This window comes from Rhinolophus sinicus, chromosome 3, assembly GCF_057876585.1.
Source record: "Rhinolophus sinicus isolate RSI-liver-muscle chromosome 3, RSI-T2T, whole genome shotgun sequence".
Taxonomy (NCBI): domain Eukaryota; kingdom Metazoa; phylum Chordata; class Mammalia; order Chiroptera; family Rhinolophidae; genus Rhinolophus; species Rhinolophus sinicus.
In genome coordinates this window covers 138,752,034-138,779,501 of record NC_142503.1, presented here as the reverse complement: position 1 = coordinate 138,779,501, position 27,468 = coordinate 138,752,034, and the positions used below count along the sequence as shown (strand labels likewise).

Below are 27,468 nucleotides of genomic sequence, written 5' to 3'. Positions count from 1 at the left end.
CGCCCTACCTGTCCTCTGCTTTTCTTCCTGCCACCCTCTTCTGCTCATCTTCTCTGCCCCTCCCAGCTTCTGCCCACTCAGTTTTTTCTTCCTCCTTATTGGGCCTGTCCGTGGACTGAGCTGGTCTCACCAGCATCTTAATATACAATGACCTTTCACCTACTGCTCACAGTCTGATGCTCTTGGAGTCCCTTAATTTGCACCCAAGAGAGGTGAGTACCTGTGGCTGTCACAGGCCACTGGGCTCCCCAGGGCTCAGGCTCCTCGGAGTCATGCATCCACTTCCTGTCCAGAGGACTAGGGGTACGCTGGGCAGCAGGGTCACATGCTTCACCGAGGGGTTGCCTTTCCTGGGAGCTCTGGGGGTGGCCAACCCCAAACTGATATGTCCAGTGTGGTAGGCGTTCCTTGGTCTTCAGTTCCCTGCTTTCTCCACTACGCTATGCCATCCTGTCCCTCAAGGGGAGGGAGTCCCACAAATCCTACCCCCTGAGGGGTCTGCCATTCCTTGACTGCTGTAGCCCACAACTATGGCCCCAAGGACAATGGTAGGCAAAGGCTGTCTGGCTCCAGCACATCTGGCAGCATTACCAAGCATCTCAGGAGAAGCCTTGGCACAGATTGGTGGGGCTTGTGAGCAAGCAGGAAGAACTTGGCCATCTGCTATTTTACTGCAGGGGATGGCATCTGTCTGCTGGCGTCTCACCGTGAGGGTCCTGGAGGCTCGAGGCCTGGGCTGGGCTGACATGTGTGAGTAAATGTCTCTGGGCTGCAGGGCTGTAGGGATGACTGGTCCTTCAACAGGTGAGGGCTGCAGCTATGTACGTGCCTTGGGGCTGGGCTTGGCTGGGCTGCCCACTGTGGGCGCCAGGGTCTTGCAAGGAAATTGGCAAGGCCCCTAAAGAGGGGGATGAGGAATTCTCTCTCACGATGGTTCTCTTGATGTTGGCAGTGAGTGAGGCAGACCCCTATGTGGTCTTACAGCTACCAACTGTACCTGGAACGAAATTTAAGACCAAAACAGTCACCAACTCCAGTCATCCTGTATGGAATGAGACCTTCAGTTTCCTAATCCAGAGTCAGGTCAAGGTAAAGCTCAGGTCACCCACCTGAGGACAGGCTGTACCCTGCCCAGGGAGGGTTCTTGGGGGTCTTTGTCAGAGAAACTGGGAAGTGGGTGTCTTTGTGCCCCAGCCTGGATGTGCTGTGTGTTGAGAGAATGTGTGAACCCATCAGCCGCCTGTGTCCCGATCTCCAGGCTAGCGGCTCGTCCTCTCTAAGCCCATCTATGGAATGGAGCTAGTAAGAATCCCCTCCTGATTTGGGTTGTTGTGAGGTTAAATGAAATAATGCACTCCTAGGTACGTACGTTGCCTTAGGGACCTAGCAAAGTAGGGGTGTGGTGGGTGGGGGAAGAATTCTTTGAAAGAATTTTATTTTTTACACAAATGAAAATTAGCAGGGGAAAACTAGCAACTTTGCTGGGTTTTCTTTTACTGCTTTTAAGTTTTACCATTATGTTTATTTTGAAGTACAAAGCATGGAGGCATAATAATCTTTCTGGCTCTCACCTTCAAGTAAATGTTCAACAGGTGAGGGCTGCAGCTATGAGTAAGTGATGTGCTAAGTTGCTTTTCCTGAGTCTCTAGAATGTTCTGGAGCTGACTGTCTATGATGAGGACTCAGTCACAGAGGATGATGCCTGCTTCAAGTTTCTCTACGACATCTCAGAAGTCCTCCCTGGCAAGCTGCTCCGGAAGACCTTCTCTCAGCGTCCCCAGGTGTGTGGGGAGTCCCTGTGGGCTCCAGGCTGAGAAAGTTGCAGTTTTTCTCCTCTGCTGGGTTGAACTCATTCACAGAAAGATGCAAATCCCTCCCAGAGATATTTACATTTTAATAGGAGAGGGGAAGGCTTAACTTGTCTGTTATAGACTGAATCCTCAATGGAGGAATTTTACTGTCTGTGGAAGGAGGTTTTGGGTGGTGGAGAACTTCCTTTAAAACACATCTCAGTGTAACTAACCCTTTTGGCATTTGTGGCTCCATCATTCCAACTCACTGCCTCTGATCTCCCATGTGCCCAAGGCCTGCTTTATGAAGGTCTGTGTGCTCTTTCTCCAGCAGGTAAAGGCTGGGCACATGGGAGGGCAGAGTTATGGGATCCCCCTCAAGAGGAAGATGAAATGGGCCCTGAGTACCTTCAAGCCTCCTTTGGCATGTGCCTTGCCAGAGACCTGTTCTTTGCAGATTTACTAGCTGTGGTAACTTAGGCAGGGAGCCAATCTTTCCCTAAGCCTCAATTTCCTCATCTGTAAAATGGGAAGAATTGTAGGTAATACCGTGCCTCCCTTAGAGACTTGAGATGATGAAATAATGAGTGTAAAAGAACAGTGTCAACTCTAAAGACGCATACAAATGTTGACGACTTGCTCATCTTCTCTGACTCCAGGGACAGGAGGAACTGGATGTGGAGTTCCTGATGGAAAAGACGTGAGTAATATCACACAGCTCAGGAAGTGTCTCAGGACCTAAGCTTTATTTAGGGAAATGTTATGATCCAGATCTTCCTGTTGGTCTGTCCAGCCGAGATTCCCTGCCCCTCATCCAACTCCTGCAAGTCTGGGTGGTGGGATCTGATCTTCTTAGAGAAACGAAGATAGGAAGTTCAATCTTTTCTCTGCCTTCCTCTCTCCCTCCTCACCTTTCACCCTCAGAAGAGTCTCCCTGCACCCCGAATAGTATCCAGGACTTTGAGAACCCTCAGTGTCACCCAGGGATGCCCCACATTGGTGGAGCCTCGGCTGTGAGGGGGGCTGGTCTGCATAGGGAGCTTTTGCCTTTGCAAGGCCAGACTCTGGATGGTTTGATTTTTCCAGGTCAGACCGCCCAGAAAACCTCATCACCAACAACGTCCTTGTGGTAACCATTACCTTCCCCAAGCTTGTGAGGGGGAGCTGAGGGAGGGACCCCAGAAAGGACACTGGGTCTGGATGGGGCCGGTTAGCTGCCCAAAGTGTGGGCAGAAAGGCCACCCCTGGCTTCTTGGCTAGGTGGTCACCTAGGGCTGTGGTCAGGGGCTGGGGCTTGGTGGGCCCTGGGACTAATGCGAACCTGGAGAGAGGAGAGGCTGAGGCTGTGTTGAGAGGAGGTTCTGGCCCAAGGCTGGATGGTTGAGGGAATGTTTGGGGAATTTGAGGTGCTTCCTGATGTGTTTAGTCACTGTAGTGAACTAATAGTTCTTAGCCCTGGCGGAGGAAGCCCTGGTGAGGAAGCCGTGCAGGCCAGACCCACTCAGGTTGTTAATACTGAGGTAACTGAGATTCACAATGAGTTTCCAGGGTTGTGTGCTTCAATCTGGGAGTTTCCGGGTACGGCCAGTCAGCTCTTCCTTGGGATAATGGAGAGTCCTGGCCGGCTCTCTTAAAACACAGCAAGCTTACAAAGCTGCAGTGTGAAGGAATGGACACAAGGTGGCGACAGGTGCGTTAGAAACTTTCTACTTCAAGTGCAGTCCACACCGGCAAGCTGACCTGGGAGCAGGGCTGGGCCCAGCGTGGGGTGAGTAAGGCACCTAGAGCCTCACATTGAAAGAGGCACCACTTGGGGTCCTGAAAATGCCTGTTTGATGGGCAAGTATTAGTTTTTCAAATACAGGCATACCTTGTTTTATTGCACTCCACAGATGTTGTGCTTTTTACAAATTGAAAGCAGACCCTCCACCAGCAAAAAATTACTACTCACTTTATTGCAATACTTGCTTTATTGTGACAGTCTGGAAACGAACCAGCAGTATCTTCAAGGTATGCCTGTGCATGTTAAAATAGTCATACCGGTGGCAACTGCCTCTTATCTGAAGTGATGAAGACCAGTGGTATGTTGAACTCAGCAGTTCCACAGGAGAGGGTCAGTAGCAACAGCTGAGTGGGCTGCAGGCACCAGCTGGCATGCATTACAGAGAGAAGGCACCAGGCTCACCTGGCAAGTCAGTTAAGTGAAGGACAGCCAGGAGATACTGTAGTTGCTAAAATGTTAAGGGTTGCTCGGATCCGTTCCATCGTCCTGTAGACCAGTGCTTTGCATAGTACCCTTTGTAGTAGAATGCATCCTCCAAGTTGAGACCGTAGAGAAACTTAGAGAAGAAAGAACTGTGCCTGAGAGATCGGGAACCTTCAGAGATTCCAGAAGTTTGGCAAATCTAGAGCTTGGGGGTAGGTGAAGAGGGGGCTCCCCTGGCTGTTCCAGGACATCTGGCTTAGCAGTTGTAGTGGATCAGAAGTGGGGTGAGGGGTTTCTGCATCTGGTCCCACACTGGACCTCACTTCTTGTTCTGTGTGTGGTAGATTAGGGGCAGTGGGGCTTACAGGGTGAGGTTGAGGGGACCTCAGCTTCCCCAGCAGAGCCCCCTGCTCATGATGTGGTCTACCCCAGGCTCGAGAGCTGTCACGCCTGGATGTCCTTCTGGAGAGCATAGGGAGCACAGCCATGAGCACACATGAGACCTGCTCAGAACCAGGTTTGGCCTATGCTTGGAAGGTGGGGGCTAGGTGGGGGTGGCTGGGAAATCCACATAGGGCAGGAGGTGAGCAGCAGGGCAGAGCTTGCCTCTTCCTTTTTGCCCACACAGCACAAGGGCAACAGGTCTGGGCAGGAAGGTCCCCCTGACCTGGTGGAGGGCATGTCACAGGAAGTGGGAGTTCCATGGGGGTTGGGGGAGCTGGCAGGCTGGGGAGGGCCTTTTCTAGAATCCTGTTTGCCATGATCCAGCCGCCCAGGCCGCCACCATATCTGGGCAGCACTGCTGGTTCCCCAGGTTTTTGCTGGGGCTCTTGTTCCCCTCATACTAGCCTGCCCACTCTCTCCCTAGGTCAGGACGAGCTGGAGCTGGAGCTGGTGCTGAAGGGGTCATATGAGGACACACAGACATCTGCCCTGGGCACAGCATCTGCTTTCCACTTTCACTACATGGCAGCTCAAGAGGCAGAGCTGAGTGGGCGCCTGAGGGTGGGTCTTTGGGTCTCATCTCTGGAGCTCTCCTGCCAACCCCAGCCTTGGGTCAGCTCCAGCTGCTGCAAGCCCCTCCCTGGCCTTCCCCCTGCCAAGACCAGGCCCCTGTGGCCTTGTCGCCCTCCCCTAGTTAGGCATCATGTCCTTGGCAGACAGGGTGGATCACCAGGGCCTGGAATGGGTACGGGGAGCTGCTATATCATGTCTGTCTTTGAGCCCTTCAATGGCTCCTCCAATGATGCTCTTAGACTAAAATCTAATGTCTGTGCCCACAGGCCCCGCCCAGCCTGGCCCCTGCCCACCTCTGCTGCCTCATTTTCATTCATGCTCCCCTCAAGATGCTTCAGCCATACTTGTCTCTTCTTGCTTTTCCAGCATGCCAGATGCTTTCCCTGTCCTCCTCTGGCTCCTTCCAAGGCTGCCTTCTTCTCTTCCTCTTCTCCCCTCCCTCCCATCCCCCTCCTTTCCTTCCTCCTCCTCTTTTAGATCTGAGCTCAATGACTACTCTCCAGAGGGACCCTCCTTGACCTCCCTTCTTAAATGGACCCCACACACCCCACCTCTGGTTACTCTCTTATCATTCTGCTCATTTCTTGACAACACTAACATCATGTCATTGCCTGTTTCTTTATGAATTCACACACATGATTCACCGAGAACAGTAAATATGAGCTCTTATTACACAAAGTAAATATTAGCTATTTTTTTCATTATTCATAATTATAATTCTTATAATTTTAATAATTATAAATATTGAAATTTTTTTTGGTATTGTCAGGGAGGGACTGTGTCTGTCTGGATCACTGTCTAGATACTCGGTAAGGATTGTTGAATGAATGAATGAATGAATGAATGAATGTTTCCCCTCAGAGCTCCAAAAGCAGTGGCTGGAACTCAGATAGCTCAGCTGAGCATCTCTCTGTGCCGCTGAAGTCCTTGGCCCCGGGGAAGGAGATAACCATGGACATTCCTGCTGCAAATGTAAGTGGCCTCAACTGAATGGGAAGTGCCAGTGAAAATAAAGATAGGGGAGCCTAAGGCCCCCAGGGGATGCCCACATTCCCCTCAGGGTCTAGGACATTCTGACTGAGGTCTCGTCCTTGGATTTCAGGCCCCAGGAGTGAGGCTACAGCTCAAGGCTGAAGGCTGGTGAGGGACATTCATATCTGTGGGGGACAATGAGGGGTGGTCATGGGGCAGGAGAGTGCTGTGGAAAGGGTAGTCCTTGGGATGGGGAGCAGGGGAGGTTATTCGGCAGCTGTCGTGGGCTTGTCCAACCAGTGTCTGAGCTCAGCAAGTGCCCCCTGACCCTGGATCCTCTACTGCCCTAGCCATAACGAGCCGGCTGTGCGCTTGGGCTTTGACCTGTGTGCAGAGGAGAAAGCCTTCCTGAGCCGGAGGAAGCAGGTGGTGGCCAAGGCCCTCAAGCAGGCCCTGCAGCTGGACAGAGACCTACAGGAGGATGAGGTTTGGGGGATACAGAGGGATGGGTGTGCAGATACCTTGAACGGGCCTTAGAGGAGTACCTGATTCCTATGCCCTCTCCAGATACTCTAGTCAGCAGAGCCTGGGGAGTGAGCATGTATGGGGCTTGGAGTTGTGTGGGGTTCTCGCTCCTTTTGGAGCTCTGTCCAGGTCTGAGAGTTGTCACTACCTGGGGAGGGGTTGGGTGCTAGCTCTAACTCTGACCCCATCGAGACCCTGACCCCATCGATACCCTGGCCACGAGGTCCCTTCTCTAGAGGCAGGAGGCAGCTCTATTCCTGTCCCTTTTAAGCCAGCCTATGTCTTTTTGTGATCCAGGTCCCCATCGTGGGCATCATGGCTACAGGCGGAGGTGCCCGGGCCATGACCTCTCTCTACGGTCACCTGTTGGCCCTGAAAAAGCTGGGACTCCTAGACTGTGTGACCTACTTCAGTGGCGTCTCGGGAGCTACATGGTGAGGGTCCTGGGGACTGGACGAGCAGAGACGATCAGGCCCCCGAGGGGAGGGGAATAGATACCAGAGGGCCTCTCTCTATGGGGAAGCCAAGCGGGTGTGAGCAGTATGGTCCAATGGGTGCCAAGCAGCTTTCTCAAAAGGGAGGAAGCAGACATTACAGAGGTCCTGCCATGAGTGAGGCATTGCTGGCGTCCACTCCATGCTACTGAAGAGGTGTAAGGCAGCTGATTCAGGAGGAGCTGGGTTTGAGTCTCCACAACACCACCACTGGCTGGGTGACCTTGACCAACTTATTTCCTCTGATTCTCAGTTGACTCATTACCAAAATGGGAATAATAAGAGTACATACTCCATAGATTAGAGTGGGACAGCCCAAGTAAAACACTTAACATGTCTGATATGTGCCAGGAGCTCCAAATTGGTAGCTCTTTTTTTTCTTTAATTGTTATTACCTCATTTAATCCTCACAATACTCTCTAGGGTAGTTTTTCTTATTGTCCCTATTGTATAGATGAGAAAATTGAAGTCAAGAGGTGCTATTTTACCTAAAGACAACTTTGCCTCCCTGTATTCCACTGAGCCTGTAATGAGGTGGGACTTTTCACTGTTAGAGATACATTCCTTTGAGTCTTGCTGAAATGTGACTTTAAAGGAGTCAAAGAGGAGTAAACGCCTCAGAGGAGTTTAGGTGACAGTTACTAAGAAGCAGTCTCAAAGGGCTTCAGGACAGACCTATGAAGATGGGTCTAGAGCTGTGCTGTACTAGTACTTGTGGTTATCGACCGCTTGAAATGTGGCTAGTCCAAATTGAGATGTGTTATAAATATAAAATACACAGTCAATTTTGAAGACTTAGTTTGAAAAAAATATAAATTTACGTTAATTTTTTATATTGATTACATATTGAAATGATTTTGATAAATTAAATATATTATGAAAATTGACTTTTACTGATCTTTTAACTTTTTAAAGTATTGTTACTAGGAAATTTTAAATTACTTGGCTCACATTATATTTATATTGGACAGTGCTGATCTAGAAGGAGAGAAAGCCCTGAGGCATTTTCCAGATAGGCGGGGTTTTGCCAGCAGGAGCAACACATTGGGGGAAATCGAGGGTGGGTAGGGGGAGTTGCAGCGACTCCTGCTGTGCCTCAGCATCCTACAGTATTGTCCCTTTGTTCTCCCAGGACAATGGCCCAACTATATGGGGATCCTGAGTGGTCCCAGAGGGACCTTGAGAGACCCATCCGATATGCCCGGGAGCACCTCGCCAAAAGCAAGCTGGAGACCTTCTCCGCAGGGCGCATGGCAAGTTACCGTAGAGAGTTGGAGCTGCGGACGGAGCAGGGCCACCCCACCACCTTCGTGGACCTGTGGGCTCTGGTGCTGGAGTCCATGCTACACAGCCAGGTATGGTGCCTGCACATGCCCGGTGGAGTGTGAGTGCAAAGGCCGGGCTGGGGTAGCCTCGCAGCTGGCTGACACACGTGCGCATTTCCTACAGGGTAAGAGCCTAGGACCGGTGGTTAAAGGATGTGGGAACCACTGTATATCAGTGTCTGCCCAACTTTGTGATGCTGCCTTTTTGAGTCAGGCTATTCTTCAATTAATTGCCGTGAATCTGAAATTTCTGGATCTCCCAAGAGCTAGCGACAAGTCAATGCCATTTTAGTTAAGCAAACAAAGCTTTTGCATTTTTGCATTGTGTTTAAGAGTCAGTGAGTTTGCTCCAACAGCTTTTATTTCATTTATGCTGCAATACGAAATACATTCTTCTTTATCTTTATGGTAGTGTTAAAAGCATAGACTCTGGAGCCAGATTCTCTGGGTTCTAATCCCTGTGCCTCTTACTAGTTATGTATCCTTAGGCAAGTTGCTTAACCTCTCTGTGCCTTAGTTTTCTCATCTATACAATGGGGATGAGAATGGTACTTACCTCATCTGGTTGTTGTGGTTCCTCAGTGGTGCCTTGGCATGGAGTAAGCATTAAGTGTGAGCTATTATATTTCTTTACTATTATCTTAACACCATTAAGACAAAACTTAGCATATAAGTTTTTCATACATTGCTTCTTTAAGGAAAGCTTAGTAAGTTAACTGCTGAATTTTATATTAACTGATACAAATATTAAAATCAGTGACTTTTTTTCACGTGATTGTTTTACCACTATAACTATCTGAACAAAGTTTCTTTTAATGCATTTGAAACAACTAAAACATAAAATGCATTTTTAACATGCACAGCAAAAAGTAAACTATGAAATATATTAGCAGAGGAAACTTTCTTATCTTTCTTATCTTTGGATATCAGGAGTTTGACCAAGAAAGAATATCATGTAAACTAACCAAAAATGAATTTGCTGTGAATTTTTAAAAAAATTTTTATTCTTGCTGGCAAGCATAATGCTACTTAGAAATTAAAAACCATTCTTATGTTTTATTTATTAGTTTAAAAATATTTATCATAAAAATCTTAATACTTATTATTAAGTATTTATTATGATACTCTTTAGACCTAAGAAAATGCATAAAGCATAATTTAATGAATATTCATGATCTCACCAACCAGCCTAAGAAATGAAATGTTACAGAAAGAGTTGATACCCCCAGTGGACCCCTCTCCAGTCCCATTTTCCTCCCACACCCAGAGGCAACTACTATCCTGAGTTTAGGTTTATGATCACATACATATCTGCAATCTGTGTACTTTACTATGTTATATAACACATAACATTTAATTATATAACATATTTTATATAACCTTATTATATACTTTATTATATATACCTTTACTATGTATATTTTTATTAAAATATATATATCCTTAAGAAAAATGTATTATTTACATGAATGGTTTTGTACAATTCTCCTTGTGCACATGTGGTAGTTAGAGATTCTCTACACCTTGAAAATATACACCCGATGGTGGAATTGTTAGGCCGTTGGTTACATGTACTTTCAACTTTCCTATCTATTGCCAAATTGTTCTCCAAAAGTCTTGTGTTAATTCACACTCCCACACCACCAGTGTATCATAATTTCTTTTCTCTACATGCTCTTCAGACTTAAATTTTTGTTCATTTAATGGATGTGAAATGAAATTATTGTAGTTTTTCATTTCCTTGATTTTAAATTTGACTGATCAGATTTTCAAGTATATTTGTCACTGGGACTTCCTCTTTCATAGATTACCTACTCAAATGCTTTCCCATTTTTCTATTTAATTCATCTTTTTATATTATTTTGTAGGAATTCTTTATATATTCTGGATATTAATTCTTAATATTTCTAATAGTTTGAGCATAATCTTAATATAATCCAGTGTATCATTCTTTTCCTTTATGGTTTGTGCTTTTAGGGTCTTCTCAAAAATTTTTAACCTCTCCTAAAGTTATAAAATATCTTCCTATGTATTCTTATAAAAGTTGTAAAGATTTGTTTTTCACAATTAAGCCTTCAATCTGCCCAGAGTTTATCTTCAGGTATTATGTGAATAGGAATCCAGTTTTATTTTTTCCATGTGGATAGTAAACTTTTCTAATATCACTTATTGATTTTTTTTCCTCCACTGATCTGCATTGCTACTTCTGTCATGCGTCAGTTTTTCTATATTCGTGGGCCTCTTCCTGAGCCCTCTCTTCCATTCTGATGGTGCTGATTCTCTGTTCCTGTGCCAAAATCTCACTGGCTTAGTTCCTCTACCTTTGTAATAAATCTTGGTATCTGACAGGGCAAATTTACCCCTATCTGACACCTTGGTTCTTCTCAAAATGATTTTGGCCACTTTTGGCCCATCTTCTTTTTCACCCGTCCCCATGACCCTCTCCCATCTGGTAACCCTCAAAATGTTCTCTGTATCTGTGAGTTTGTTTCTTTTTTGTTTGTTCATTTATAGAATCAGCTAGTTAAGCTTCATGATAAATGTTGGGATTTTCTTTGAAAGGGCTCTGAATTTCTAATGGCAGCATAATTATTTGAAATATTTTTATTAATGTATCCTATGTTTTCTTAAGATCTATTGTTAAGTTCATGTTCAGTTGTAAGGGTGTTGTATTCTATTAACTGAATTTTCTGCCTGGCAGCAGGAATTATTATAGTTACTATAGAATGGGAGAAGCTTGTTTTTAACAGTTCACTTTATAGGGTGCTAGAAAATGCAGTTTGATCCCAGGCTATAAAAAAGACTTTCATTTAATTACCATTTGATCTTCCAATAATGACTTAATGCATGGTTTTATGTACAAGGTTTATAGTCATTTTTAAAAATATTTTTTAATTTTTTAATTACAGTTGATGTACAATATTATATTAGTTTTAGGTGTACACCATAGTGGTTAGACATTTATATAAATTATGAAGTGATCACTTCAATAAATCTAGTACCCATCTGGCACCATGCATAGTTATTAAAATGTTATTGACTATATTCTTATGCTATACTTTATATCCCCATGACTACTTTGTTAACTACCAATTTGTACTTCTTAATCCCTTCTTCTTTTTCACCCGTCCCCATAACCCCTCCCATCTGGTAACCCTTAAAATGTTCTCTGTATCTGTGAGTTTGTTTCTTTTTTGTTTGTTCATTTATTTTGTTCTTTAGATTGCACATATAAGTGAAATCATACAGTATTTGTCTTTCTCAATCTGACTGTATTCAGGATAGTACATTCTAGGTCCATCCATGTTGTTGCAGATGGCAAGATTTCATTCTTTTTTATGACTGAGTGATATTTTATTGTATATATGTATCACCTCTTCTTTTTTTTTTTTTTTTAAAAAGATTTTATTGGGGGAAGGGAAACAGGACTTTCTTGGGGAACAGTGTGTATTTCCAGGACTTTATTGGGGGAACAGTGTGTTTTTCCCAGGACCCATCAGCTCCAAATCAAGTTGTTGTCCTTTCAATCTTAGTTGTGGAGGGTGCAGCTCAGCTCTAAGTTCAGTTGCCATTGTTCAATCTTAGTTGCAGGGGGCGCAGCCCACCATCCCTTACAGGAGTCGAACCAGCAACCTTGTGGTTGAAAGCACGCGCTCCAACCAACTGAGCCAACCGGTTGCTCAGGAGCTCAGTGGCAGTTCAGTGGCAGCTCAGAGGCAGCTCATTGTATTCATTCTATTTGCAGAGGGCACAGCTCACTGGCCCATGTGAGAATCGAACTGGCAACCCTGTTGCCCAGAACTCATGCTCTAATGAACTGAGCCACCCGTCTGCCCCGACCTCTTCTTTTTCTTGTTGTTAAAAAAAATAGATAAATTTTGTGTAATTTTTATTGGGGATTATTGGGAAACTGTTTTTCCAGGACCCATCAGCTCTAAGTCATTGTCCTTCAATTCAGTTATGCAGGGCACAGCTCATCTCCAAGTCCAGTAGCCGTTTTCAGTTTAGTTGTGAGGAGCACAACCCACCATCCCATGCGGGAATTGAACTAGCAACCTTGTTGTTAAGAGCTTGGTCGCCCCACTGGCAGCTCAGTGGCAGCTCGTTGTCTTCAACCTAGTTGTGGAGGGCGCAGCTCACTGGTCCACGTGGGAATCGAACCGGCAACCCTGTTGTTAAGAGCTCCCACTCTAAACAACTGAGCCATCCAGCTGCCCCTGTACCACCTCTTCTTTATCCATTCATCCATTTATGGACACCCAGGTTGCTCCCATTGCTTGTCTATTGTAAATAATGCTGCACTGAGCATATGGATGCACATTTCCCTTCAAAGTAGTGTTTTGGGTTTTTTCTGATAAATACCCAGAAGTGGGATTACTGGGTGCTTCTGTGTCTCTTGTTATAGCCTTTGTTTTAAAGTCTGTTTTGTCTGGTATAAGTATTGCTACCCCAGCTTTTTGTTGTTGTCATTTTCATTTTCATGAAATATCTTTTTCCCGTCCCTTGACTTTTAGTCTACATGTGTCTTTCGATCTGAAGTGAGTCTCTTGCAGACAACATATGAAAGGGTCTTGTTTTCTTATCCATTCAGCCACCCTATGTCTTTTGATTGGAGCATTCAATCCATTTACAATTAAAATAATTGTTAATAGATATGTAGTTGTTGCCATTTTATTGTTCATTCATTCTTCTCCTTCTTCTCCTTCTCCTTCTCCTCCTTCTTCTTCTTGTCTTCTTAAAGAAGTCTCTTAAACATCTCTTGTAATACTTGTTTGGTGGCGATATGAACTCCTTCAGTTTTTTCTTGTCTGGAAGCTCTTTATCTGTACTTCGATTCTATATGATAGCTTTGTTGGGTAGAGTAATCTCGGTTGAAGGTCCTTGCTTTGCATCACATTGAATATTTTGTGCCAATCCCTTTTACCGTGTTTCCCGAAAATAAGACCTAGCCATACAATCAGCTCTAATGCGTCTTTTGGAGCAAAAATTAATATAAGACCCAAACTTATTTTGCTATAATATAACACCAGGTCTTATATTAATTTTTGCTCCAAAAGACACATTAGAGCTGATTGTCTGGCTAGGTCTTATTTTCTGGGAAACATGGTCTCCTGCAAAGTTTCTGTTGAGAAATCAGCTGCCAGTCTTACGGGAGCTCCCTTGTAGGTAACTAACTGCTTTTCTCTTACTGCTTTTAAGATTCTCTCTTTGTCTTTAACCTTTGGCATTTTAATTATGATGTGTCTTGGTGTGAGTCTTTTTGGGTTCCTCTTGTTTGAGATTCTGCACTTCCTGGGTTTGTATATCTATTTCCTATGCCAGGTTAGGGAAGTTTTCTACCATTATTTCTTCAAATAGATTTTCAATTCCTTGCTCTTTCTCTTCTCCTTCTGGTACCCCTATAATGAGAATGTTGTTATGCTTGATGTTTCCCAGAGGCCCCTTAAACTATCCTCATGTTTTGGATTCTTTTCTCTTTCTGCTGTTCTGTTTGGGTGTTTTCTGCTACCTTATCTTCTAAATCACTGATTTAATCCTCTGCTTCATCTAATCTACTGTTGATTCCCTCTAATGTATTCTTCATTTTAATTATTGTGTTCTTTATTTCTGACTGGTTCTTTTTAATGTTTTATAGCTCCATTTTTATGTTTCATACCTCTTCATTGAAGTTCTCCCTGAGCTCATTGAGCATCCCTTCCACCAGTGTTTTGAACTTTGCATCTGGTAGATTGCTTGTCTTCATTTTGTTTAGTTCTTTTTCCGGAGCTTCGTTCCATCCTTTTATTTGGGACAAGTTTCTTTGTGTCCCCATTTTGGCTGCCTCTCTGTATTTGTTTCTATGTATTAGGTAGGGATGCTATGTTTTCTGGTCTTAGTAGAGTGGCCTTATATAGTAGGTGTCCAGTGGAACCCAGTGGTGCAGTGTCCCTGGTCACCTGAGTTGGGTGCTGCAAGTATGTCCCCTGTGTGTGTTGTGTGTGCCCTCTATTGTAGTTAAATCTTGGTTGCTGTTTGCACATCAATGGGTGGGATTGACCCTCAGGATGATTGATTGTGAGGACTGGCCATGACTACAGCGGAGGAGCTGGGGTGCAGGGGTTGACCCTACAGAGCAAGATTTGCTTTAGCAGGACTCTGGTGCCTGTCCAGTCTGTCCTTTGGGTGTGTCATCCATGGAGGCAGCCAAGTGGAAGTGGCCCCACTGCAAGCGAAGTTCAGCCACCGCATGTACCCTGTCTGGAGCCACCTGAAATTAGCCACAAAGCAATCTGAAGATGGTTCCCACCCACACTGGGCTTGGAGATGTCTAGGAGAGGCAAAACTGTGAACTGAGGCTGGCTGCTACTAGTGCCAGGTCTGGGGTTGCTTAGCAAGTGGCACAGGGCATGCCAAGGCCAGATGCTGCTTGCTTGGGGTTTGTGAACCTCTTTAGGAAAGTCCACAGCATGAGCCAAGACAGGCCATTTGTATGGAAAGGCCATTGGAAGCTGCTTGGGTGGATCCACAAGTTGGGTAGGATAGAGTCTCTGGGAATCACCAGGGTGGGGAGAACACTGTTAGCCAGGTTGATAGAGACTTAGCATGTACAGGCTGAGTGGGGGAAGTGCTCAACAAAGAAATAATGGCTTCTGCCAGTACTTCTGTCTGGAACAAAGCTGCCCCTCCAGCCCTTGCCCTGAAACCAGACAATTCAATTCCTCTGTGTATGTCCCTGGTACCTTTTGATCTGTGGCCCCAGTGCAGGAGCTCAAAGTGAGTGAGTCCATCAGCGAGTAAGTCCCATACATGGGCCCTCTAAGAGGAGCACCTCAGACTCCAACAACCCTCTGTCTCACTCAGCCACAATCTCCACTGGTTTTCGCAGCCAGAAGTTGTGGGGACTTCTCTTCCTGGCACTGGAACCCTGGGCTGGGGAGCCGGGTGTGGAGCTGGGACCCTTCACTTCTCAGGGGGGACTTCTGCAGCCAAGATATCCCTCCCAATGTTAACTGCCACACACAGGTATGGAACCAGCTCATTCTGCATCTCCACCCCTCCTGCCAATCTCGATGTGGCTTCTTTTGTGTTTCCTTAGTTGTAGGACTTCTGTTCAGCTAGACTTCAGGTGATTCTCAGTGATGGTTGATCGTTTATTTGTAATTTTTATGTGGTCATGAGAGGAGGTAAGCACAGTGTTTATGTACTCTGTCATCTTGACCAGAAATCAATTTATAGTAATTTTTTAAAAGACAAACTTAGTTATTTTCTGTTTATAAGAATAAAAATTTTGTGGTATTAATGGATAACAATTTATTCTTAAAAATGAGCACCCATGTGGTTTTAAAATTTTTGTTCCAATAGGAAAACTTTTCAAATATTTTTTTTTTCATAGTAATCATGCTTTGTCTCTTACAGCTAACACTCACTGTATGCTTTTTAAAATAATTTTTTATTCAGACAAATTCAGTATTGATTTCAAATTTGTCATCAGATAAAAATAAGTATCTCTGTATTATACTAATCTACAGTACCAAAAGTCATTTTAAAATTCCAGAAAATATAATTCCATTCATAACAAATCACAATTTTATTAACATTATTATTTTTTAAAATATTACACCTTAATCTTTACTCAGAGAAATTTTTTAGTTCACATACTTTTATAATATTGATTTGGTTTTTGTAAAAACCTATTTGTAAAATTCAGCAGTTATAATCAGTGCTTCTCAAACTATCTCTGTGAAACTGTTCATCTTTTACTGGCGAGCACTGAACTGCTTAGAAGCTGCTCACCATTCCTCAAGGAGAAACTTGTATTTTTTCTCTTATCTGTTCCTGAATTAAAAGGTCTTACATGTTTTTCTTCAACTCTGGACAAAAGGTTTTGCACACCCTTTAGTCCCACCCTATACAGTGCCCAGACCACGTAAAGAGAAACATGTTGCCAACAGTCCACCTAGCTCCCTCACTTCAGGTGGGACCCTTGAGCCATCCTAGTGGTGTTCTGCAGGGTTGGAGATCCTCATTTGGAAACTGGAGGAATTGAGGTGCAGAGACCTGCCACAAAGAAAAGGAATCCTGTTTTGATTGATGGAGGGGTGTGTTGATCCTTTTCCAAACCTTTCCCCAGGGCAGAAATTGTGCATCTGTAGTAAAAAGACACATTTCCCTTCAACATACATATCAAAAGAGCAGACAAACAGGATTCCTAACTAATAAGACTTTGAGAAGGGAAATTGCAGGTATTAATAAAACCCCTCCCGTCTCAACATATATACACATTCACACCTACAGAACTGACTTGCAGATATGACAAATCATCCGTGCCTGCAGCTCAAGCTGTATTTGGGAATTTTCCTGTGGATTCCCTATAACTCAAGTCATATTGGGTGTCACTGAAGAACTGGGGGAGAAGATGACAGTGGTTGACACATGAGTGCTCTCATCCAGTGACAGAGGGCTGATGGGGAAGAGGAAGCTGAGGCTTTGCCATGGGTGGGAGGGGGACTCCTTGCTGGATAGGCTGGACTAGAGTTCTGGGACACACACCTTTCTGATCCTGAGAATCACCTGGGAAGATTTTAAAAAGGACAGAATCTTAGGTGGCTTCTGCTGACTCTCAGAAGAGACCCAGTAATCTGCATATTTAACACACTTCCTCAGTAAATCTGAAGATAAAGCCTGATATGGCAGGTGGGAACGCCCTAGGTCTAGCGGCTGAGAGGGGTGCCTTCCAGCTCAGAGAGCCTCAGAGAGGGACTGTGTTCATGGCGCACACACTGCTCTCTGAGGACAGCACAGGGCCTGTGGCAGCAGGATCCTCCCGAAGGCGGGGCTCCAGGCAACCACCACCATTAACCTTGTTGGTGCTTGAGATAAACCCTCTTTGAATCTCTGGTCTGGGATAAAACGAGACATTTCTGTGGAGACTCCTTCAGAAGGCAAGTCACCGTCCTTGCCATCAAAGAGGAGCCTGGAGTGTTACTGAAGAGAAAATTAGAAACAGAAGGCAAGAATAAATAAAGGAGTGCAGCTTCATACGGTGCAAAGCAGGAAAGAAGGGGGTGCTGAGGCAGGGTGGAGGGGACAAAGATGTCAGGAAAGCATTTGGGAGGGGCTGAAACTTGAACTGCATTAAGGTGAACCTAGAAGGGGCAGCCCGCCCCTGGCAGAGTGTACAATGTCTACTGAGATAGGGAATTCCTGTGTTCTTTCTAGAAAGCGATGTGTGTGTACCTTTGCGACTATGTGTCAGAGTCCACATCCAATCCACCCTTCAACCCATAAAGATGGGTCCACTGGCACCAGAGGAGGCAGGAGTGGGGTGTCATTGCTAACACTGTAGTCCTCGTGAATGGCACTCTGCAGGTTTGCAGGGCACAACCTGCATAGCCGTACGTGGTGACTACATATGGGGCTGGTTAGAGCATTGGGGCAGAAGTGGGAACGGAGTAGGTACACCCACCCATGCCACTCAAATTCTAATAGGGAGCTGCCTCCTCACCCCTAGTCTGTGCCCCTTCCGCACCCCTGGCCTGGTAGATTTGCTGCCTCCAGGATGCTCTCAACCGCACTTAGGCCCTCGTGTTCCCCACCCCAGGTGATGGATCAGAAGCTGTCAGGACAGAGAGCTGCACTGGAGCAGGGCCAGAACCCTCTGCCCCTCTACTTGAGCCTCAATGTCAAAGAGAACAATCTGGAGACTCTCGACTTCAAGGGTACAGTCCTCAGTCCTGTCCACTCTGCCCTTCTCCCCCCCCCCACGCACACACATGCACACATGCACACCTCTGCACCCTACGGGTCCCCAGAGAATTCAAACGGGAAACACCAGAACAGATGGCCCCACCTTCTGGAAGGGTAGCCGTTCTGGTGGGCTCATGTGCCAGGTAGTGGAGGCTCGCTGTCCTGGAGGTGAGTAGGGTGGAGAGGGACGGACAGGAAGGATGTGCTCAAGGGGCTGGGTGAGTGGTCAGCCCAGGAGTCAGCCAGCCAGTCGGGCAGTAGGGAGGTTGGGGCCTGCTGGGAGGCAGTGTCTTTGGCCTGTCAGAACTGGGGCTCCGCCTGCCCACTCTTCTCTCATTCCCACCTCCCCCTCCTTCCCCTTAGAGTGGGTCGAGTTCTCCCCATATGAGGTCGGGTTCCTGAAGTATGGCGCCTTTGTCCCTTCTGAGCTCTTCGGCTCCAAGTTCTTCATGGGACAGCTGATGAGGAGGATCCCTGAGTCCCGGATCTGCTTCCTGGAAGGTGAGGGGTGGTCACTCTGCAGCCCTGGCCGGTCCCGGGCCAGGCCTCTCTGACTGGACAGACTCCTGTACTAGGTCTAGCAGAGCGTCCTCTCCTCCCCACCCCGTGAGGGCTGGGGTTGGGCTATGAAGAGCCATTACAGGGGCAGCCTGCTCCCCCTCTCACTTCCCATGGGCACCCAGGGGTGGTGGCCACTGGCTTCCAGGCAATGGAGAACAGGGCGCTGAGGCCTGAGGCTGACCTCTCGTGGGGCCTTCGCCTTCAGGTATCTGGAGCAACGTTTTCTCCCTGAACTTGCTGGATGCCTGGTATGACCTCACCAGCTCTGACAACTCCTGGAAACAGCACATCAAGGACAAGATCAGGAACCTAGGTAAGAAGGGGAGGCAGCAAGGGGAGCCTGGCATGAGGCCGCTTCCCCTTCAGATGCCGGGGGTCGGGGGCACTGTCAGAGGGAGGCAAGCCCCTCACTGGACCAATGTCTGTTTCTCTGGGTCCAGAGGAGCCCGCTGCCTCCTCGAGGACTTCCTCATGGCCGGAGGCCTTGTGGCTGCAGCCTGGGACAGCACTGGCCCAGGCATTTAAGGGCTTCCTGACAGGCAGGTTGCTCTACCAGCAGAGCTCCAACTTCCTCCAGGGCCTCCAGCTGCACCAGGACTACCGTGACCACAAAGATTTCTCTACCTGGGCAGGTAAGGGCCACAGTCACATGTCCCCAGGTAAGAAGGTTGGGCTCCCTGGTAGAGATGGACCATGGCTAGGACTGGCAGACGCCTCAGAGGTTACAGCATTCACTTCTGGGGTGTGGACTGGAGAAGGGCTTGGGAAGGGCTCGGGTGTCATGTGTATTCAGGGAGTGATGCCAGAGGTAAGAAGGGGATGTAGAGGCAAATGCAATATGAAGGGGGGGGGTGAGTAGATAATCTATGGAGGAGTGGCTGCCCCTGACTATCGCTGCCTCCCCCATCAGACAGCCAACTAGACTCCACCCCTGGCCAGCTGACCCCGCAGGAACCCCAGCTTTGCCTGGTGGATGCCGGCTACTTCCTCAACACCAGCTGTCCCTCCATGTTCCGGCCAGGCCGCAGGCTGCACCTCATACTCTCCTTCGACTACTCCTTATCCTCACCTTTTGAGGTACCTCCGATTGCCCCCATGAGAATCCCAGATCCTCTGTGCAACCAGGCCAAGCTCCAGGGGTGAGCAGCAGGGCCCCTGGGCCACTGGCCCAGACGTCCTATGTCCCCAAGGGAAAGGAGGGATGACAGGCTCCTGCCAGGGCCCTTGGTTGGGAAGGGTTGTGGAGGTGCTGGGGCCTCAGTCTCCCAGGACAGGTGGACAGGGAGAAAGCTTGCCATGCCCACCCCAAGAGGAACAACTGGTCAGAGCTGGGAGGAGGCCCTGGCCTGTCCACATCCTTCCCCCCAGGGCCTCCCTGGGGACTCTGGGAACAGGGAGGAAGGCCATGGTACAGAGGTACTTGACTAATTAATCAATAGCCATCCCAAATGGGGTGGAGTGCCAGGTTTTCACCTCACCTACAGATTTTAACCAATTAGTATTACAGGCCATCAGCGTCCTTGCCTCTCTCCATGCTTAACTGGGCCATGAACAGGAGCCAGGTTGTCTTGACTGCTCAGTTTGGGTTGGAGCCGTTCTAGCATTTTCTAGACCTGAGGTGACCAGGAGGTAGCTGGTTCTCTCTGGGCCCCTCTCCCCTACCAGGTGCTGCAGCAATCTGAGCTGTACTGCCGGAGCCGGGGGCTGCCGTTCCCCCATGTGGAGCCCAGCCCGCAGGACCAGCGCCAGCCCAGGGAGTGCCACCTCTTCTCGGACCCCACCTGCCCCGATGCCCCTGTCGTGCTGCACTTCCCGCTGGTCAACGCCTCCTTCAAGGACTACTCGGCACCCGGTGAGACAGCCCCTCCCTTCCTAACAGCCTGGCGCCTGGCCCCTCAGAGGCACTGCCTTGGGCTCTCCCAGGGCCCCTGTGGCCAGGAGAGGGGGCAGAGAGTCTTAGGGCTGGTACCCCCAGTGTTGGACACAGCATACTCCGGTGTCTGTTGCGGATGCCCACATCCCCACCGGGGCACTTTGCAAAGTCACTGTGCTACTGTCCTGTTTGTCATGCCCTAGTCTCCTTTGCCTTGCCCACCCCCCCTCCCCCAGCACCCTAGTTATACCTGGGCCTCTCTGCTCTCTGCTTTGTGGGGTGGAATGAGAGAATCCCTGCATCCAGAGGCCTCCTGCATTGTCACCATCTGCAGCCATCTCCACCGCTGCTCAGGCCCAAGTTGTTGGAGGAATTCATAAAGGCTCCCCAGGCTGGACAGCCAGGGAAGAGAAGTCCCGGTCCCCACTCTCTCAGAGTCCCCTAAACTTACCTTGGGTTTCAGCTGACCTCTATCATCCTATCCCACCCCAGGCTGGGGACCTTTCTCACGGAGCTGGACCTCTATCTGCGCCCCTGAAATCGAAACCCTTATCACATTCCTTTCAGTCCTCACCTCCCACCAACTGGTCAGTCTTTTCTTTTGGTGAGAAAAACGACATTTCTGCCTTTGTGCATTATTCCTGGCTTTCTAGTTCCTGCCACAATTCCAAACTTTCCAGCTATACTCTTAGCATGCTCATCCCACATCTTGGAATTCTCTTTCTCTCCGCAAAGACTGGCTCTTAACAAAGCAAAAATATTTTGGTTTTCAGCCTCTTGTTTCCATCATGAGTTTTAAGTATCCATTCACTAACCTAATTGACTTTGTTGTTCTGGCCATTTCCACCTTACCCTGGAAGGTGATATACACACTATGAGGTTGCCTTAATAGTGGGAAAAGTATAATGCTACAAAGAAATGTGGGGAGTAGCAAACTCTTCATATCTCAAAATTGTCTCCTGCTATCCACGTTTATACTTCTGGGCAAAGGACACAGAGGGCTGAGAAAGAAGCAAGGACCCCTTTCAGTGGGGTGCAGCTCACCCCTGTGCCCAGCTTTGGGGCTTATTTCTACCCAGCTGTGCAGGCCTCTGGGACCCGCTTCTAACTCCTTCCCACCTCCGGCAGGTATCCAGCGCAGCCCTGCAGAGCTCCTGGCTGGCCAAGTGGATCTCGCTGTAGCTACCTCACCCTATTCCCTGTTCAATATAACCTACAAGGAGGAAGACTTTGACCGTCTGCTGCAACTCAGTGACTACAATGTCCGGAACAGCCAGGACACCATCCTGCAGGCCTTGAGGACGGCTCTGAAGCACTCAGCCCCGGGGGTCAGGGTTCCAGGGGCACAGACTTGAGTCTGGCCCACCCTGAGCGCCAGACTGCTTTCCAAAGCAGCTGCACTATATTTACACTCCTGTCAGCATTGTATGAGGGTTCCAATTTCTCTACGTCTTTGCCATACTTGTTATTGTCTGTCTTCTTTATTATAACCATCCTAGTGGGTAGGAGGTGGTGTCTCCAGTGCATTTCCCTAATGACTAATGACGCTAAGAATCTTCTCACATACTTATTGGCCTTTTGTATACCTTCTTTTGAGAAATGTCTATTCAGATCTTTTACCCATTTTATTGGATTATTTGTCTTTTTATCTTTGAGTTGTAAAAATGCTTTATATATCCTACACACAAATCCCTGATCCAATGTATGATTTGCAAAGTGTTTCTCCAAGTCTGTGGGTTGTCTTTTCACTTTGCTGATATCACTTGAAGCACAGAAGTTTATTTTATTTTTTTTATTTTGATGATGCCCAGTTTATATTTTCTTTTTTTTCAATGTTGCTAATGTACAGTATTATGTTGTTTCAGGTGTACACTATAGTTATTCAACATTTATATACCTAAAGAATTGATCTCCATAAGTCCAGCAACCGTCTGACACTGTATTAGGCTATCACAATATTATTGACTATATTCCTTGTGCTGTACATTACATCCCCATGACTTATTTATTTTATACCTGGAAATTTGGACCTCTTATTCCCCTTCACCTTTCTCCTTCCTTTGTAATTTTTCAATTACAGTTGACATTCAATATTATGTTATATTAATTTCAGTATACAGCATAGTGGTTAGACATTTATATAATTTAAGAAGTGAACCCCTTGACTAGTCTAGTACCCACCTGGCACTATACATAGTTATTACCATATCATTGACTATATTCTCTGTGCTTTGCTTTATATCCCTATAACTATTTTGTAACTACCAATTTGTACTTCTTAACCCCTTACCCTTTTTCAACCATTCCCCCAACCCATCTCCCATATGGCAGACCTCAAAATGTTCTCTGTATCTATGAGTTTGTTTCTGTTTTGTTTGTTTGCTTATTTTGTTATTTAGATTCCACATTTAAGTGAAATCACATTGCATCTGTCTTTCTCTGTCTGACATACTCCACACAGCACAAGATCCTCTAGGTCCATCCATGTCACCATAGATGGCAAGAACCCATGGCTGAGCAATATTCCATTGTATATATGTACCACCTCTTCTTTATCCATTTATTCATTGACAGACACCCAAGCTACCTCCACATCTTGGCCATTGTAAATAATGCTGCAATGAACATATGGATGCACTCATCCTCTTGAAGTAGCATTTTGGGTTTCTTCAAATAAATACCCAGAAGTGGGATTATTGGGTCCTTTTTTGTCTCTTGTTATAGCCTTTGTTTTAAAGTCTATTTTGTCTGGTATAAGTATTGCTACCCCAGCTTTTTGTTGTCATTTTCGTTTTCATGAAATATCTTTTTCCCATCCCTTGACTTTCAGTCTGTACGTGTCTTTCGATCTGAAGTGAGTCTCTTGTAGGCAGCATATGAAAGGGTCTTCTTTTCTTATCCATTCAGCAACCCTATCTTTTGATTAGAACATTTAATCCATTTGCATTGAAAGTAATTATTGACAGATATGTGTTGCCATTTTATTATTCATATTTTTTATCTCCCCCCCCCCCCTTTTCTTATTAAAGAAGTCACTTTAACATTTCTTGTAATACTGGTTTGGTGGTGACAAACTCCTTTAGTTTTTTTGAGTCTGGAAAGCTCTTTATTTGTCCTTAAATTCTAAATGATAGCTTTGCTGGGGAGAGTAATCTTGGTTGAAGTTTCTTGCTTTTCATCACTTTGAATATTTTGTGCCTATCCTTTCTGGCCTGCAAAGTTTCTGTTGAGAAATCAGTTGACAGTCTTATGGGAGCTCCTTGTAGGTAACTAACTGCTTTTCTCTTACTGCTTTTAAGATTCTCTCTTTGTCTTTAACCTTTGGCATTTTAATTATGATGTGTCTTGTTGTAGGCCTGTTTGGATTCCTCTTGTTTGGGATTCTCTGATTTATTCTGGGCTTGTATGTCTATTTCCTATGTCAGGTTAGGGAAGTTTTCCATCATTATTTCTTCAAATGGTTTTTCAATACCTTGCTCTCTGTCTTCTCCTTCCGGTACTCCTATGATGCAAATGTTGTTATGCTTGATGTTGTCCCAGAGGCCCCTTAAACTATCCTCAGGTTTTAGATTCCTTTTTTCTTTTTTGCTGCTCTGTTTTGGTATTTTCTGCTACCTTATCTTCTAAATCACTGATTTGATCCTCTGCTTCATCTAATCTGTTGATTCCCTCTAATGTATTCTTCATTTCAATTATTATGTTCAGCTGCAGCCTGTGCCCTGCCCAGGGCCACCTGGCATGAGCTACAAAGAAATCCACCAATGGCTACCACCCATGCTGGGCTTCAAACCGAGTTGGCTGTTGCTATTGCAGGATTTAGGGCTATTCAGCCATAGTTATGGGACACATCAAAGTCAGGTGCTGCTTGTTTGGGTTTTGTGAACCTTTGAGAGATTCATGGGAAGTCCACAGTACGAGCCAAGAGAGGCCATTTGTATGGAAAGCCACTAGAAGCAGTTTAGATGGGTCCACAAGTTGAGTGGGGCAGAGTCTCAGGGAATCACTGGGGTGGGACAAACAAACAGTGTTAGCCAAGTTGATGGAGACTCAGAAATGACAGCTACCTGCATCTGCACACTGGGAGGGTGGAGGGCCCAACAAAGAAGCAATGGCTTCCACCATATCCTCCATCCAGGAAAAAGCTGACCCTTCAGCCCTCGCTCTGAAGCCCGACAACTCATTTCTTCCCTGTTTGTCCCTAGTGCTGTTTGAGCTGGGCCACAATGCAGGAGCTCCAAGCAAGTAAGCCCGTCAGTGAGTAAGTCCATGAATGGGCACTTTAAGAAGAGCACCTGGGACTCCAGCAGTTCTCTGTCTCACTCAGCCACAATCTCTACTGGTTTCTCACAGCCAGAAGTTGTGGGGACTTCTCTTTCTGGCACTGGTTCTGGGGAGCCTCATGTGGGGCTGGGGCCCCTTACTCCTCAGGGGGTAACTCTGCAGCCGAGATATCCCTCCCAATTCTTAACTGCCACACATGGATGTGGGACCAGCTTGTTCTGCATCTCTGCCCCTCCTACCAGTTTAAAGGTGTCTTCCTCTGTGTTTCCTTAGTTGTAGGGCTTCTTGTTCAGCTAGACTTCAAGCAATACTCAGTGATGGTTGTCCTGTAGTTTATTTGTAATTCTGATGTGGTTGTGAGAGGATGGTTTATCTACTCCACCATCTTGACTGGAAATCGCTCTATCTATATTTTGTTGCTTGTGCTTTTGTTGTCACATTTAAGAAACCATTGCCAAATCCAAGGTCATGAAAATTTACACCTAAGTTTTCTTCTAATAGTTTTATAGTTTTAGCTCTTACATTTAAGTCTTCAATACATTGAGTTAACTTTTGTATATGGCGTGAAGTAGGGATTTAACTTCATTTTTTGAGGTGGATATCCAATTATTCCAACATTGTTTGTTGAAAAGGCTATTCTTTCCCCCATTGAATTATCTTGACACCCTATTGAAAACCAATTAGCTGTAAATGTGAGGATTAATTTCTAGACTCTTGATTCTGTTTCATGGATCTATTTGTCTTGATTGCTGTAGCTTTGTACTAAGTTTTGCTGATACCACACCATCTTGATTACTGTACCTTTTAACTAAGTTTTGAAATCAGCAAGTATGAGTCTTCCAACTTTGTTCTTCCTTTTCAAGATTGTGTTGGGGATTGAATTGAATCTGTAGATAAAATCTGTAGATAAAATCTGTAGATAAATCTGTAGATAAAATTAAATCTGTAGATAAATTTATTAACAATTGTAAGTCTTCTGATTCATGAACACTTGATGTCTTTCTATTAATTTAGGTCTTCTTTAATTTCTTTCAACAATATTTTATAGTTTTCAGTGCACAATTTAAACTACTTTGAATAAATTTATTTGTAAGTATTTAATTTTCTTTGATTCTGTTGTAAATTGAGTTATTTTCTCAAATTTTATTTTTGGATTGTTCATTGCTATGGTAAAGAAATACAACTGATTTTTGTGTGTTGATTTTACATCCTGTAATTTTGCTGAATTTATTATTAACTCTAACAGTTTTTCTTCTCTTTTTTTTTTTTTGACTCCTTAGAATTTTGTACATATCAGATCATGCCACCTGCAAATAGAGATGGTTTTCTTTCTTCCTTTCTGATCTGAATACCTTTTATTCCTTTTCCTTGCCCCAACAAAAACCTCCAGTATAATATTGAATAGAAATGGCAACAGCAGACATCTTTATCTTGTGCCTAATATTGAAAGGAAAGCAATCAATCTAGAACCATTAAGTATAACATTAGCTGTGGTTTTTCTTAGATGCTGTTTAGCAGGTTGATCATGTTCCCTTCTATTACTAGTTTGTTGAGTGTTTTTTTTATGAAAACTGTGGTATTTTGTCAAATACTTTCTGTGTCTCTTGAGATAGTTATGTTGTTTTCTTCCTTTATTAATGTGATATGCTGCAATAATTGATTTTTTGTGCTCTCCTGGAACAAATTCCACTTGTTCATGATATATAATCCTTTTTATGTATTGCTGCCATACTCAGTTATGGTCTCCCATACTCAACCAACACACACACACACACACACACATACACACCTCACAATTATTGCTGCTCTGGCCCCAGGTGGGTGTCATGGTGACAGGCTCTGGCTCTAGGATTGCCTACATCTGATGATCTCTCCTCAGGACCCTCTTCCCTGTGCCTCTTATGTATTTGGTTTTATTTTGATCCTACAATTTCTCCATTTTATCACAAACACTTATTTTCAGTGACATTGATAATGGCATCTATTGACTTGAGTAGGAAAAACATTCCTGTGTTTTTCCTTTACTACTCACACAGAACACCTCTGACACTTCTGATCACCAAACGAGTGGGTCTTTCTCCCACTCCAAGCAATTCTCTACAACACCGGCTGGATGGCCTATAATTCAGTTTAATTCTGACACTATTTACCTGAAATTAGCATCAGGTCCCACAAGCTCAGGCATCAGCCCTACAAGACTGCCTCCACTTCAGATGCCAATTGCAAGTCCCAGGTTGTCATCTGTACTTCTGACTAACCATTGGCTATAAATTGGGATCCCTACATCCTTCTTGAGTTCAATAATTTGCTAGAATGACCCAAAGAACTCAGAGAAACACTTACTGATGTTTACCAGTTTATTAAAGGGTATGATAAAGCATACAGATGAGTAGCCAGATGAAGAGGTACATAGGGAGAGGTCTGGAAGGGTCCCAAGTGCAGGAGATTCTGTCCCTGAGTTGGGGTATGTCACCCTCCTGGTATGGATGTGTTCACCAACCTGGAAGCTCCCTGAACCCCATACTATTGGGATTTTTATGGAGGCTTTATCATATATACATGATCAATTATTAAGTCCATTTCTAGCCCTTCTCCCCTCTCCAGAGAATGGGGGATAAGACTAAAATTTCCAAGCTTCTAATTATGGCTTGATCTTTCTGGTGACCATCCCCAACCAGAAGCCCACCAAGAGTCATCT

The 27,468-nt window shown here is 45.6% G+C and overlaps 1 protein-coding gene across 1 annotated transcript; it reads left to right on the top strand.

Moving 5' to 3' along the window:
* The first annotated feature begins 657 nt into the window (after nucleotides 1–657).
* PLA2G4D (phospholipase A2 group IVD) lies at nucleotides 658–25,786 on the top strand. The gene is made up of 19 exons (XM_019725538.3): nucleotides 658–750; nucleotides 953–1,089; nucleotides 1,650–1,781; nucleotides 2,450–2,490; nucleotides 2,877–2,919; nucleotides 4,429–4,513; nucleotides 4,865–5,001; nucleotides 5,875–5,985; nucleotides 6,116–6,153; nucleotides 6,336–6,471; nucleotides 6,808–6,944; nucleotides 8,137–8,359; nucleotides 17,910–18,027; nucleotides 18,419–18,556; nucleotides 18,822–18,929; nucleotides 19,057–19,248; nucleotides 19,527–19,693; nucleotides 20,282–20,468; nucleotides 21,618–25,786. The coding sequence occupies exons 1-19, from the start codon at nucleotides 681–683 to the stop codon at nucleotides 21,842–21,844; spliced, it is 2,427 nt and encodes an 808-aa protein (XP_019581097.3). The 5' UTR covers nucleotides 658–680; the 3' UTR covers nucleotides 21,845–25,786.
* The last annotated feature ends 1,682 nt before the right edge of the window (nucleotides 25,787–27,468 follow it).

Coding starts and splice junctions, on each gene's coding strand:
- PLA2G4D (XM_019725538.3), top strand. CDS start 681: ATGGCATCTGTCTGCTGGCGTCTCACCGTGAGGGTCCTGGAGGCTCGA. Junction 5,002..5,874: donor AGCTGAGTGGGCGCCTGAGG/GTGGGTCTTTGG, acceptor GTTTCCCCTCAG/AGCTCCAAAAGCAGTGGCTG. Junction 6,472..6,807: donor GAGACCTACAGGAGGATGAG/GTTTGGGGGATA, acceptor TTTGTGATCCAG/GTCCCCATCGTGGGCATCAT.